The sequence below is a fragment of the Parus major genome, chromosome 7, assembly GCF_001522545.3.
Source record: "Parus major isolate Abel chromosome 7, Parus_major1.1, whole genome shotgun sequence".
Lineage (NCBI taxonomy): Eukaryota > Metazoa > Chordata > Aves > Passeriformes > Paridae > Parus > Parus major.
Genome location: NC_031776.1, coordinates 6,704,023 through 6,719,166, shown reverse-complemented (window position 1 = coordinate 6,719,166; position 15,144 = coordinate 6,704,023). Strand labels below are relative to the sequence as shown.

Sequence of the window (15,144 nt, the reverse complement as noted above, 5' to 3'; positions counted from 1 at the left end):
TCTAATGCTTGATAAGAAGGATCAAATTCATTCCTACAGTCTGATCGGGCAGTTACAAACTTAATTAATCAAGGAAAGTAATCATTTCACTTATAAAATAAAGTGTGATTTGATAACATGTAGACAAGTATTTGAGTACCGTAGGCATGTTTGGATACAGCATCTGGGTGTCATGTGCTTTAGTTTTTGTATCATTCCATAAATAAGTTTGACTAGAAAACTTGAAGGAAAACATGGTTTGTAATAAATTATGACAGTAGTTCACCTTATCTTACAAATAAATAAATGCATTGTAAAACATTAATGTTCAACTTGCTTCTTTTTTCCTGCAGTACAGCTCCAAGCACTTGGAAAACACAAGGGGAAATGCTACCTTGATAAAGCCACTGGAGAATCCTCTAGAAAAATTAATCATAGTTTCTTGGAAAAAACTGTCTTCTAATTGCAACTGTCCCAGAAAAATTGTCAAGAAAATATAAGAGTGTTTGGGATAAAAGTACAATGAAGCATCAGAAAAAAGTTCGTCCAAGATATTTTACGTTTCTGTAGAACATCAGCTCCATCTGCTGGGAAAAATAAGTTTGTGGAACAGCAGCTGCAGTTTCTGTGCTGGGCAACCCAAATTTTTGTGCTGAGTTAAGGGCTTTAGATTTAGAGAAGTAAACAGTTGTATATCAAATCTTGACTCTGACAGTTTGGTGACACGAGGGCTTAAGAAAAATGTCTTCTGGTGGCCGTGTTTCGTGGTCTGGAAACTGGAAGCATGTGACTTCAAAAGCTTATTAGAGTGATGAATGCCACTGCTAAAAATAGTTCTCAACATCAAGAAAGTGTCATTTGTTTTTCTGCTAGCTATTAATTTTAATTTAAAACAAGTTATGATTAATCACATTGCAATTAAAAACAAAACTAGATTAAAAAATATAAATATGGCATCAGAAGCTACATGCCTTCTAAAAACTTACCCCCAAACCACTTTATATTTCTTCAGTATTTCTTCCTATATGACATTAGTTTTTCAAGCTGTTTTAATTGTTGAAAAATTTTCAATTAGCATTTTCAAAACACAAACTACAGATGTGAGCTTAATAAAAAAGTCCAGTACCTCTAGGCTTCTCTTCAAAGACTACAGATGCATAACGTAAGTCTGTCTTCAAATGAGTATTCAATTAATTGGGGATTGTTTCAAAGATAAAAGTCTTTTCATTGCTCTCTGAATTCAGTTCCAAGATTTTTCAAGTCCTTCCAAAAGTCATCTTTATTTAGTTGGGAAGTTCTCTAATAAACTGGTGATTATGTAAGATCACATGCAATACTTGGGATCTAAGCTCCAATATTCCAGACTTGAAGAAAATAATGTAATTCTGGTATCAACTATTCAGACTTCTATCTCCAAGGTGGTTTACTTAGGGAATGTATGTAGAAAGTTAGAGCAGGTATCTACATACCCCAGTGACACCATAAACATATACATACCATTTCTGAGAGCAGTTATTTGAAATCCTTTTTGGACCAGCTCTCAGAGTAAACCACATGTGAAACCATAGAATTCAACCCACCCAAAGCCTCCAGTGATCAGGGAGAGCTGAGGCCAGCCTGCTCCACCAGTGAGACAGAGACACTCAGCATTTGGTTTACTCAGGAGTCCAATAAAACACCACTAAAACAGGCACAAAGCTCCTGCATAGCAAGAGATCACTGTGATGGATTTCTGCACAGAACTAACTTTGCTTGGAGTATTGGAATTTTCTAAAGACCAACTGCACAAGGTGCACAAACACCCACATATTTTGTTTCAACTGACAGAATGCTGCAATGCTTATAAAAAGGTCAAACTTAGCCTAAAACACATGAAAACAGGTAGGCAATGACTCCAACTGCAGCACAATAAAGTCTTTTTGGCACAAAACACTAAGAATCAACTGAATGAATCTTTAAAGGCAGCTGTACTATTTTGATGGAGTGAAAACAAAAGTAAAGAATGTGTTTCAATACCTTAATAAGATTACTGATCCATCTTCTAAAGATGGCTTTCTCAAGGGAAAACTGAGCCTTAAAAGCTGAGCTACATGAGTAGTCTCTGTTTCCTTCCTGCATTTTTTAAGTATGGTAATAACACAATCAATTCTTTCAGTATTGACTCCCTATATTTCCTGCCCATTTCCAAGGAACTTGTTTAAATGAATAATAAAAACTCTTCCAAAAAAAAAAAAAAGTTACAAAAAATGCAATAGTAGAGAGAAAGATTTCTACATCTAACTAAACTGAAGGGGCAATAGCTCAGAGCAGCTAAGCATGAAGCAGTGCAATTCCACAGGAACAAGACAGAGGAGTGGAGTGGAGCAATCAGCAATCCCTGCCCCAGCTCACAGTGTCTGAAGAGCTCTGAGCTCACCAGCTCTCACTCAGCAGTCAAGGTAAAGCCACATTAACTGAAAACAACCCTCAACAAGTCATTGCACTCAGATATTTTTAGTTGTCCACCAAGTCCCTTGGTGCCCAAGAGGAAATTGCAAAAGGCTGATTCTTTCAGCCATAGCTGGGGATGGCAGCTAAAACAAATTCTTGCTACCTCAGCTTGTATTAATGAAGCCCTAAACCAGCCTGGAGAAGAAGCAGCATTACCCATTGAAGTACATTAACTTTATAAATATTTCTGAATAATTATATAATCTGTAAGACAACTAAATATTGTACACAGCAGAACACCTGAACATACAGATATAAGGAAGAACCTACACACTGAGGAGATTAATAAAAGCAACTACTTCTAGAGCCAGTAAATTCACCTAGAAAACCTACAAAGTGTCTGAGTTGTGAAAAGAGGTTAAGAGTACATTGCAATTATGTTTCATTCAAAATTCTTACCTTTAATTTTCTAACAGCATCTCTTACAACTTCTGTGCCTTTGGGCTGCTCCACTTCTGTACTGCCTAGAAACTGAAAATATTGTAATTTGTGAGCAGTAAGTTATGCATTTAAAGGCCTAATCAACTTGAGTGATCTTATTTTCTAAGTATTTTCTAACAGCATTTTGGAAAGGCAATTGTTTCAGTAGTTGGTAAATTAAAAACCTTCACATAGCTATTTTTAATCAAGAAAATATCAAGAATTAAATTCTATATTAATATTAGCATTTTCAAAATTGACTTTAAAAACACATCCTATAGAAATCTGTAAATTAGAGAACCAAGTACCTTTTTCCACTGGAAAATTACCACTTTGGTAACAATTCTCATTAGAAAATAATGAAAAAATGCATACCAAATACAGATGGAAGATACCTCCCATGAATCAACACGAGCCAATCATTTGGACTACGTCACTAAAATATTCATACAAGATGTAAGATAAATTAAAAGAACTGATTTTCCTCTCAGAGCTGCTTGGTATAGTAACTTCACAGATTTACTGGAACTAGGCTCCAGCTTATGTAAAACATGAGTCATATTCAAGTAGTTTCTATTACAATTCATATTTTTACCACAAAAGGTTTTAATGAAAACCAAACACATGTTGTTCCATCTATAAAGCATAATATTGCAAATGGACCTTAATTCTTTATTTGTACTCTGAAACACTTTTATTTTCTCCACAGTCACACTTGCCTTCTACTGCACTATTACAAAAGGTATGATAATCCTTCCTGAAACCCACCTATGTAATACACCAATTGATTTTCTATTGCCCAATTTCCACACTGAAGTACAGTTAAGTCACACCATGTACATGTACATGCTAAAATAGTGCTAGGGAAAAAACCTCTCCCTTTTTTCCCAAAGTACATTTTTCTGTGTACCATGACACACAGAGGCATGTACAATTTTTAAGTCCTAGTTATTTTGAAAGGAATTTAAATTTGCTAAGATACAGACAATTTAAACAGAGTAACTCTGAAGTTTTTAGTTCTATTAAACCTTCCAAACATGTTTAGTGTAGTCAGTGTGCTCAAGGTACTCCTGCAAAGAAACTGCAGCTCCACCAATAATGCAGCCTCATTAGACATTTGCTACTGACTCTGAAATATGACGTGGCACCTTGAAAACAATGGTGTGTAAATCAAAACACCATATGCACATCTACTGTCAATATTCTCAAAGGCTCTGCTATTGATTTGATGTCTTTCACACAACATCTCTGATGACTTTAGACCAAGGGGGTGATCTTGCCTGGAAAAGTGATAGCTGCACAAAATGCATGTAGAGAAGGAAGAATGATTCTTGGACATGATGGATACTGCATGTGGCAGAGACAGAAAGGGAATGATGAGTGAATATTTTAAGGAAAAAAAACCCAAACCAGCAGCTAAGATGAGATGAGAGTGTATGAGGAAGGTTGAAACACCAACATAGATATTTGTACATAAGCACACACCACACCTGGCAGAATACAAGAGGCAGAATTGTTTTAAGTTTGTGAGCAGCTCAAGGTATGTGATACACGGAGCAGGAATCCTGCAGAAACACAGGAAACAAGAGCTGCAGGTGTGAACAAGGCTCAGTGAGCAGAGAGCAGGTCACTGCTGCCCATGGAGAAGCTGCCAGCTGAGACAGATGCTTCATCCATGGCTGTTTCCTAATCCTTGTGCTGTTGTCAAACTGGCAGTACCAGCATCAGCGTAAGCAGCCCAGTATTTCTCAATACAGATTTAGGACCAAGCCTTGGGTGGAACTGGGTCATACACACAGAGAGATGCCCCAGGTTATCATGCCTTGCCTTCAGCTGCTTCTCCAGAAGAGCACAGGGCTGCCCTACATTTTTTATTTACCTACTTCCATCCAGATGACTGAGCTCTGATAAAGATAAGAAAGAAACAGTCACTTCCCCATAGCTCTCCTCCCAGCTCTCTCCTCTGCTTCACAGTCCGAGAAGGATGAAGGCATCTTTGCTGTATTCAGTAAATCCCAGCAGCAGACCAATCTTTCCACAAACAGTACCTTCCACAAATACAGTTTTCCCAGAGGCTTGTACCTCATGCTAATTCACATTACTGCCTCAGAAAATGTAAGCATCAAATTAAGCTTCTGCCACAGTTGGGGAATCTGTTAAATGTCACTGAATTTTAAAGCTTATAGTAATGTTCCCCAAACCAGAAATTACCATTTATGATCAAGGAGGGGAGGGAGAAGTAGACTTCTAAACAGAAAGATAAACTGCTAAAAGCACTTTAAAAGACTGACAAAACCTGAACAAAAACTCTTTGTGTTTGCTCAGTAAGTTATGAAAGAAATAAACAACCAGGACTCAGAGCATATAGAAACACCACGAGCGTTATTATCAGCATTTATGGAATATAACCCACCAGAATTCCGTAAGTCATTCACTCTCTTCCAGATAAGTGTTGCTTTTGACATTAAGCTAAAATTTCTATTTCTATTTTCCACTGAAATTTCTATTGCTCTCAGCAGTTTTGAACTGGATGTGGAATTCAAGCTTGTGCATAATAAACTATTAAGCATAGGAAAATATAGTAAAACATGTTTAAGCCAGATATACAAAGATTTGTAGCTTAAGTGCTAATACCATGAAAAATGACAAGGCTATAGAATGGATTACACTGTTTGTATCTATTTCTAACTCTTTTAATTGCAACTGTACTTTTTTTTAATTCAGGTGTGTTCGAATTCCTTACATATTTCATGCTTGACCTCCCTTCTTAATTTCTTGGTAGGAATACTAAAAAGAAAACCAGCAATTAAGGGGAGATATTCAGAATATTTGTATTAATTGGACTGTTCTGTTTGGGAAAAAATTTAGATGGGATTTCACACCAAGACAGATTTGTAACAAAAGAATGATTATGCAATAAAGGCTTAACAAACAGCTAATGTTTTAATGGGAGGCTTTTTATTGCTTGCTTTTTCATCTGCTCTGTACCTTTTCCATCTCATCTATCATCATTTTCTGTTTAATATTAGGTACCAATTACTGTGGTATTACTCATGATAGTTAAGCTAAGCAAACAGATGTATTTGCAAAGCTGGGGCTTCAGCTGCCAAGGTCACCGTGCTGTTTGTACGGCCCCTGGCACAGCAGACACACTGCCTTCTAGGGGAAGCCACTGACAACTAACTCACCACCCTCATGGAATGGGAAGGTGGCCACTCCATCATGGTCTTTTCAGCAGATTTTCCTCACCAAATCTCGTACAAACATAGAGAATAAATATTTGTTATATCAGGAAGTTGGTCCAGCTGTGGTATGAATAATACAATTATTCAGCATTTTGTTGTTTCTGCAATAAAAATTTCAGAGCAAAGGGGGCAAATGTGAAACCTCCTATTCAAGCCCAGGCTCCTTTAGAGAGCAGTACTGATCCAGAGTTTTAGATGGGAACTTGGCAAGTCAGTGTTTGTTTTCAGCATTTGAGGTTCCCTTCTGCAACTCAGCTCATGCAGAACAGCCAGCATATGAAACCTAAGTGTTTCCTGAGAGTCAAACTAACACAGCTCCTACACTTCACTGGATAAGAGGGAAACAGAAAATAACAGTTCTCCTTTAGATCATTCACTATTAATCCTAAATCATCCATTAAATGCTTAAGTGTTCTTTACATAAGTAATATGTTCAAATACATAATACAGCTGAAAAATGTTTACATATGACTGCTACATCTATTTACTGTCTGCAACTAGCAAAAAGATTACTCTTGAGGTTGATGTACTCCATGCATAATATGCCTATTCAAACAGACATGATACATAATTTAGGCATGCTGCTAGGCTCCAATATTTATGTGTTGTTTAGTATCAAGAATAAGTTCATCCTGATCATACTGAATTTTCATTGGATACTTTAAAAAGTTGAAAGAAGATGACATTTAATATTTTGTATAACATAAAGCAAGCTAAGACAATTTTCTTTACCACACATTCTTCACTGCAGTCTGCCATTCTTCCAAACATATACCTACAAAACTGACCAGCAGTTATTATCCTAATATATTACTAATTCTCATTTCACTTGCAGCTGCCTGCAATCAGAAATAAGTCTTATGAGACCAACAGATCCTATCAGTCAGAATCATTTAAGTGTTCCTTTAATGCACAGTGATGTTTGCCATGAAGAAAGTGATCTGTTGGCCAGCCACATACACAACAAACACCTCAGATCAAACTGTTTCTAATCTAATATTAGCAGACAACCAGATGTGTACACTCCACCACATGTAAAGATTTGCAAGATAATGCAGCTGCAAAGAATTAACAGACACTATTTCAACATATTAAATCAACAGAGGTTTTATCACTGACAGCAACTGAGAGAAAATTCAGCCCTGTAGTGGTCAGGAGGGCTGTCTTACACAGCAAGCTATCAGACAGATCCTTTGTGGGGAATGCCTTTGTCAAAATGTAGGTGACATTTCACTGGTCATTAACATGAACAAGACTTTTTTTGGTCCAATTCCATTGTGAAATTATTAAAAATTGTTTTTAGAGTTGTACTTTGGCTGGAGATATTAAAATAAAAGGTAAATAATCTTTTACTTTGCTGGCTCAAGAAAAAAGTACTTCAAATGTAAGACAACTTCAGGTATCCAGAATCCCTTACATTTCTGACAAGTCTGCTGCTGTTCTGATATGCCCAACAGGTCTCAGGAAGGCCAGGTGAATTGTTAAGGTTAGCAGTGCACTTTTTTCCATGACATTAGCAGGAAACTCTCCAGTAATTCTCCCCCTGGCAGCTTAGATTTTGACCCTCAACATTTTATTGGCTTTACATGCAAAGCAGGTGCTTTTCTATCCATGCTTAGGAAAAGTTAGCTACCAGACTAAAAAAAAAATAAAATAATAAACTTGAATCTTGATTAGGAAATAGTTTTAAGTGCACTTCTGAATAGTTAATGTAGACTTCCACTCTTCCAGTAGAGAGCAGTGTAGGATATTTTAATAATAAAACAACATCTGTTTCCCTTTGTCAGCACATTTCAATCTTAAAAAAAACAAACCCAGTGTTTAACAGGGCCAAATTTCTTTTTTACTCTGAAATTCCTGAATATTAAAGGTTCTCTTTTATGCAGACTTAAATACAATTATATGAAAACAGTACTTACTAAACTCATACAATGAAGAAAGGAAAAAACAACCAATGCAAAATTATTGGATATCTGCTGCCAGCTTTTGACAAATTAGCTCCTTCTACCTCCTCAGTTCTACAGGGATGCTGATTTACTGATGAAAGGAAGACAAATGGATCCACACTGTGAGAACACCAGAACAATGGTGTATAAAACAAGAAGGAAAGAGAAGTGGGACCAGTTTTGTACAAATGTTTAAGCTGTTAACCACTCCATAAGCCCAGGCAGAGTTTTTGCTCAGCCTTGCACGTGTGAGCCTTCTCCATCGCTCAAACAGCAGAAGGACAACAGGGACCATAAAACAAACAATACTTTGTATTTTGGGTTCCTTGTCTTTCCCCACTCCACAGTCCAGTTCCTCACCTGCAGCAGCTTCCTCGATTCTCTATAAATATAAGTTTTTACCAGAGCACATAAATGTTTGGATTTTTCCCCTTTGGAAAGCACTTTCCTAGTGCCACCTTAAAAACAACTCCCAGGCATGATTGCCACTCAAATGAGAGCAGAAATCCAATTCACCACAGTATGAAGCAGCAAAGTGGCACAGACATCAGCACATTCCCCAAATATCCTCTGCTTGTCTGACATCTAATGTTCTGCACAAATGGTGGCCCTGACACAGGAAAGAAATTCTAGGTATTTTTTGAGGTAGTGTTCAAGTACTACTGGCAAAGAAGAAAGATGAATGCACAATTAAAAACATCCAAAAAAAGAAAAAGGTTATCTAATGGAAATAAAATACAACCAGGTATTACATCCATCAATATAAACATTTACAGTAATTAAGATATGAAGAAAGAAAAATCTATTTTATAAATTATTGAAATATTTGGGGAGAAGAAAGCAAACCTTACAGAAAGGATCATAAAATAATTAGGTTCAAAAAGCCCCACTGGCTTAATTTGTACTTTCTTCTATTCTCTACAAGTGCAGTAATTAAGAGCTCTCCACCATCAAATGTACAAGAAGTTATTTCAGTCTTTCAGTCTGCATCTACTGATCAGTAATAAAGAACATTATTTAATAACTAAAGCTCAACATATCTTTGAACAGCTGACAGACAGAGACCACAGACATATCCCTGGAGTAGTGCACCTCACTTGGATGTGGCTCCTGCCCAAATGTCTGGAAACAGGAATCCCTAGAAATATTCTGGCAAAAGTACCTGAGAAATTGAGGACTTGTGGCAGCCCTAATCCTGCCCACACCTGTCTTCAAACACATGTTCAGATATAGTAAGAAGAGAAATTATTGAGCCTCCGACTGGAAGAAATATGACATGTGGGCCAAGTCAGCTGAATCCAGTTTGGTATAACCTTAAAGGCCAAATAATGGAATAATTACACAAGGTCACACTCCTCCTCAAGTGCCACTGCAGCCAGAAGGGAAAGTGGCACTCAGAAAGAAGAATACAACCAGAATATATATTTGTATTACCAAAACTAGCTTGTTCGTAAGCAGAACTTCAGAAGACTTTAGGACACACTTGGTAAATGATCAAAACTTAAATCTTCTCCAGTGTGGTCACATACTAAAGGGGCTGTCAACAAGGATAAATAAAAAAACAAATCAAACTGCAACAAAGCTATCAAAGCTCTGCATTAAGGCATCTAATTCTAAAGATAAAATAATGCTAATACAGCTAGGACCAGTACCAGGGAGATAAGAGCAGGCTGGAATACAGAAATCGAGTAGGAAAGGTAACACAGGTGTCTTGTCTAGACTGTCACTACAGACACCACCAGTTGTACAAGAGAAAACAGCCAGCACTTCTTCAGCACTTCAGAAGCACATCTCAAACTGAGCCATGCCCTGAAGGGCTGTCAGACTGAACCTGGAGATTAGAGAGGCACTGGGGGTGGTGTACCCTGACCTCTCATTGCACACACCACCACCAGCCACCCTCTGGCTACTCAGACTCCAGGCACAGGCTGAGAGCAGCACAGCCACCCCAGACTGACTCCCACCTTAGGCACTGGCAAGGACAGAACACTGCCTGGCTCTGCTCCACACACTTGTAGGCTGGAGCTGACTGTTCACTCCAGCTCTGAGTGACAAGGCAGCAGCAGGAGGGTGATAGGGATACATCTTAGGGATAGTCCAACTTGGAGTAAAAAAGGCCAGCAAGCTCAAGTCACTTTTAGAACATTCCTTTAAAACTTTAATGTATGGGAAAAGTGCTTAAAAAGTGCCAGTGCACAAATGGCAGTGATGCTAATACTAGCAGTACATCATGCTGAAGGCCTGTTTTCCTTTTAATCCCATGTGCACTTCCCATAGCTGATAAATAAAAACCAAGGATAACATTGGCATGTAATAAACAAAGTCAAGAGAAAATGGCAGTGAGGGAAAATTCATCAGTGGAAAACAATTTCTCATCATCCTGGCTATGACTGGGTCACACAGGTTCTTTAGACAGCATTCTTTCCTCATGTGTGTTGCAATGCTCTTCAGCCTACACATGCAAGAATCCTGTGCTCAGATGCTGGACAAAATGAAGGCATAAATTAAAGAATGACACATTTCCAAAATGTATCTATTTTGCTTAAATTTGGACATACTCTGTATTTCCAGTTTGGGCTTTACACATGTGAAAAGGTTATTTTTTTTTAGTAGGAGAAACTGTCAGATCCTTTTACTGCAGCAGAAGATGTCTGTGAGTAACCCAAAGGCACCATCCTCAAGTTATTAGTGCTCTTTTACTTCAATCCACACACTATTGACACACCAAACAACAGAATCAAATCACTGTCTTCTGTTTCTCTGCCTCTACTCATCAACCCTGCAGAGCCTCCTGTAGCACAGCTGGATACTGCCTGAAAGTTTAAGGATAACAACCAGGAGAAAACCCATCAAATGAGCATAGTATTGACTAATGTGATCTAGCTTGACCCTACATGTGGCCTGAATTGTTTCTGACTCGTGTAGAAAATGACTGAGCTATCCAACCACAGATGCTCAATAACATCCTTGCCAGCTCCTGCAACCCTCTGTTGTTACTCTCATATTATTTTAGATTCTATTTAGTTTGTGACCTCCAAGAATTACAAACTGGCAGCTCTAAACTGACTGGTCAGTCTTAAAAAACAGCACATCTTTAGCTCTGTAATAATTTTCATTGCTGAACCAATATTCAGTGAAGGCGTGCACAAGAACTACTCTGTATCAAGAAAAGACAAACAGACCTAATTATAAAATATAATACTTCCTTTAAAAAGGATATTCAAATGTGGAAAGCCTCTGATACTCATTGAAGACACATGACACTGCTTGAATGTCTCAGTTTAGAAAAACTTATATTCCTGATTGGATTGTTCCCAGTAAAAAAAAGAAAATATTTAATTTACCTTCACTGAAGAAAGTCACCTAAAATAATTCATGTTCACTATTTTATACATCAAATTTTCAAGTTCAGAAGTAAATAATAACAGTGTGGACAGATTTTTCAGCTTTACAAATTCATAATTAGACTTAGTTCTGCACCGCAGCAACTCAACTCAAGAATCATTCCTTCCTGAAAACTGTAAAGTCAAAGTAGGCCCTTAAATGTACTAAAACACTAAGTCCTAAATATTTTCAAATATCTTGATGTAACAAATTTGATACCATTTGCTGCTTTTTTCTGTTTCCATGAATCAGATGCCAATGCAGCAATTTAATTTACCTTAAACATAAGACCCAGAAATTGCAACAACTCCAGGACTCTTTGTACAGATGTGAAATGTAGTGTTAGAAACTTCATAACACAGAGGCCACTTTGCTTCTCTTCCCCCTTAACCTCTGCAGATGCCAGCCACCAACCCTGGCCATTCAGTAGGAACTGCACTGCATTGCTGTATGAGAAACCCTTTAATTGTTACTACTTGTGTAAAGCCACTACTCTGCCCAAGCTGACGTTAAAGATCATCTTCAGCACTCCCAAATGTGAAAGGACAGATTTCCACAGGCTCCACAAAAAACACACATCTCTCTAGTAAAATGCTACAGTTAAAGGAACAGCAAGATGAAGTGCTGGTATTCTCACAGCAACTCGAACAGCCAGTGTAAGCCATCCAAAGCTGCTGTCTTGGTTTGACAATTTGGCCCTGCTGAATTAACACTCTGGTTTTCATAACCCCACTGTTCCTTTGAATGCAGCACCTACTAGTCAGCTCTGTATCAGCATCCTGAAACTATCTTAGTTTTTTACAAAATACAGCAAGCTGAAGCTTGAACTCTGTTAAGCTCCAGCTGTCCCGCTGACTTTTTTCTTGTTGCACATACTAGGTCTATCTCCCCACAAAAGAGTGGAAACTGAACTGTGAAGAAAAGACCTTATGAAAAACCAAGATATGCTCTCAAGTATTTGATAACAAAAGCTATCTTAATTCAGTAAAATGACAAAACCACTCTGCTCTACCAATAAGGTGAAGTTTTCTAGAACTGGGAGCGTTTTGATGCACTCAGAACTTTCGGGGTGCACCTCTGAGCCAGGGGAGCAAACAGGCCATGACACCAGTGAGAGCAGCTGCTCCTTCCAAGAGATGTTTCCCAGATGAGTTCATTGTTAGGAAGGGCTCTGAGCACAGGCTTCAGATTCTTTCTTCCATAACAACACGTACAAGAGCAGCCAGGAGTTTCCATGTGCCAGTTCAAGGTGGGATTGTGCAATCTTGAGCATTCAGCTTGTAGCAACTGAAGCTGGACACAAAATTCTTCCTCTCTTCAATGTAAATAAATTCTACAATTTTTTCTGGAAGAAATTGTGATGGATTTATATACATATATATATATATATGTTAATAAACACAAATTTGGAAATATTGAAGTTCTTCTTTTTACCAGAAAACACTAACAATATCTTATAAAAGCACAGATTGAATTCCACAGACATCTCCCATTTTGAGGTTCAAGTTTATTTTGATCTAATTTATAGCTCCCTTGTCCTTGACTAACATAATACTGAACTTGTACTATCACACTTTTGCCATGGCAACATGCAATGACATTATAAACACAGAAACAGGAATTCCCTGTGGGACAAAAAACAGAAGTCACAGTTAGGAACAAAATCCTCATTCCAACACAAATAGCCTCAGTAATAGGAACAAATAACTATTGTTCCTGACTCTGAGTTTATTAAAGATCTTTTCCAGTTTAATGTGAAATAAGAAATGGCCTATTTTAAGGACACTGCATTGCTTCTGAATCAGGACTTTTAATACTGCAAGGCTTTCTGCACCGTAATTAGAATAAATGACTCCTGATTTAATTCTTGATTCAGAGAATCGATGTGCTGTCAAACAGAGGACAAGAGCCATTCTGAAGAAAGAGCCATGAATGTGTGCAGCTAATGCTCTAGCAGCTTGGAAGTATAGTACAAATTTTGGTAGGCTTCTCAAGGAACCCAGAGTTTGAACAGAGTATCAATTTTTATTTTTTTTTTTTTTAAGGTATCACTACCAGAGATCATCTGCTCTTTAAAATCTGGTATCATAACTACTTTGTGTGTAGTAAATAATTTATACATACATTCTGATGGCAAGATAATAGACACCATGGGACAAATACAGGTGCTGAGGAGTATTAAAGGACAGGAACACAAAACATGAAATAATTTTGTTGTTTTTGTTGTTTTTTCATTGGTTGTTTTTTTCTTTTTCTAAACTGTATATTTCCTATACTGAGAACCACTTAATTTGTAAAGAAAGAATAAGCCTAATGCTTTATTAGTAATGTAACTTCAGTGGGAAAATATGTTGAGTCAGTATGCAAAGTGTAATCCACAATCACATGGGTGATGAATATGGAAGCAGATGAATAATCTAAATTAAATGCTGTATTCACAGCAATTAATATTAGCATTTTGATAAAAGAAAATGTCTGTGTTCAACTAAAAAGGCTTTTTTTTTCTTTGCTCTTAGAAAGTACTTCCTAAGCTACCCTACATTTACTTTTTTAAATGTGTTGGTAATTTTATAGAAATGACACATATAGACTTCTCTCTCAGTTGCTATATTCAAAAAATACACTCAGAAATTTTCAGAGAATATTTAACTGGGATAGCCAAGTCAAAATCAAATTAGTTACTTGTGGAAGGAACTAATTCTACAGAGAGAGAAGGTCCATGCAGCAGATAAATACACAGGGGACAAAGCAGAGCAGTAGCTATGCCCTTAAAATTGCAATGTGCTAGAAGTTCTGACAAAATATCTTTAAGTGGGTATCTTGGAATAAAAGAAAAATGACAGGGCAACCTGCACTGGTTCTGGTTGCTTTGATTATTTGGACTAAACAGGGGCAATAGCAACAAGACAGCACAGCTTGGAAAAGCAAATGAAGAGCAGGGGCTGCAGAGGAAAATTGCTCTTCACCCATAGCAGTTCAACAGCGTTTTCCTCTCCTGTGGGCTCATGACCACAGCACAAGGTAAGCTGTTCAAGGATTTTTGGGAATTGCATTCAAGATTTTTATGGGAAAACACAAACATGTAGGAAATCTTCCTTTCCAAGGCTGGGAATGTACCCTTAACATAGCTCTGCCTTATTGTCTGTGAATGTAGTGCTGCACAGAACACAAACCCTACTCTAAATCCCTCTTCAATTCCATCACGGATTCTGGAAGGAAGTACAACTCCAGCGATGGGCCTCAACAAGAAAAGCACTTCTTATTGGTTTAGCTGTGCTGGATCTTCCACTTTTCCTCCAGGGAATTGGAGGTGTCTTCTCTGAGATGATTTCTGTTTTATAAGCCTGTCTATATTCTCTCTTGTTAATCTGTTTTTGAGAAAAAGATTTCCCTTCTTTATATATAATGTCCCATAAAAGACAGCTATAAAACAGATGTGATTACCATAATTCAACGCCTGGCCTTCAGGCACTTGAAGAATATCCATAACAGTGTTTTTTTCAAAATCTGCCTAGGATGGGAGTAATTTATTTTAAAAAAACTATCTGGAACAGAAATAACTGTCTCTTTATGTTATCATTTAACAAATGTGCAGAGCACTACTGAAACACAGGAAATATTCTTCCCACTGAACAGTACAAATTAGAAAACTGAATTTTCTTACTAGAATGATTATTTTA

The 15,144-nt window shown here is 37.4% G+C and overlaps 1 protein-coding gene across 8 annotated transcripts in view; it reads right to left on the bottom strand.

Moving 5' to 3' along the window:
* Window positions 1–15,144, bottom strand: part of GULP1 (GULP PTB domain containing engulfment adaptor 1) — a 143,681-nt gene that overhangs the window by 38,507 nt on the left and 90,030 nt on the right. For all 8 annotated transcript variants that reach the window (XM_015635109.2, XM_019007533.2, XM_015635107.2 and 5 more), the window contains one exon: window positions 2,869–2,940. In XM_015635109.2, coding sequence (XP_015490595.1) covers window positions 2,869–2,940 — 72 coding nt within the window. The remainder of the gene's footprint in view (window positions 1–2,868; window positions 2,941–15,144) is intronic.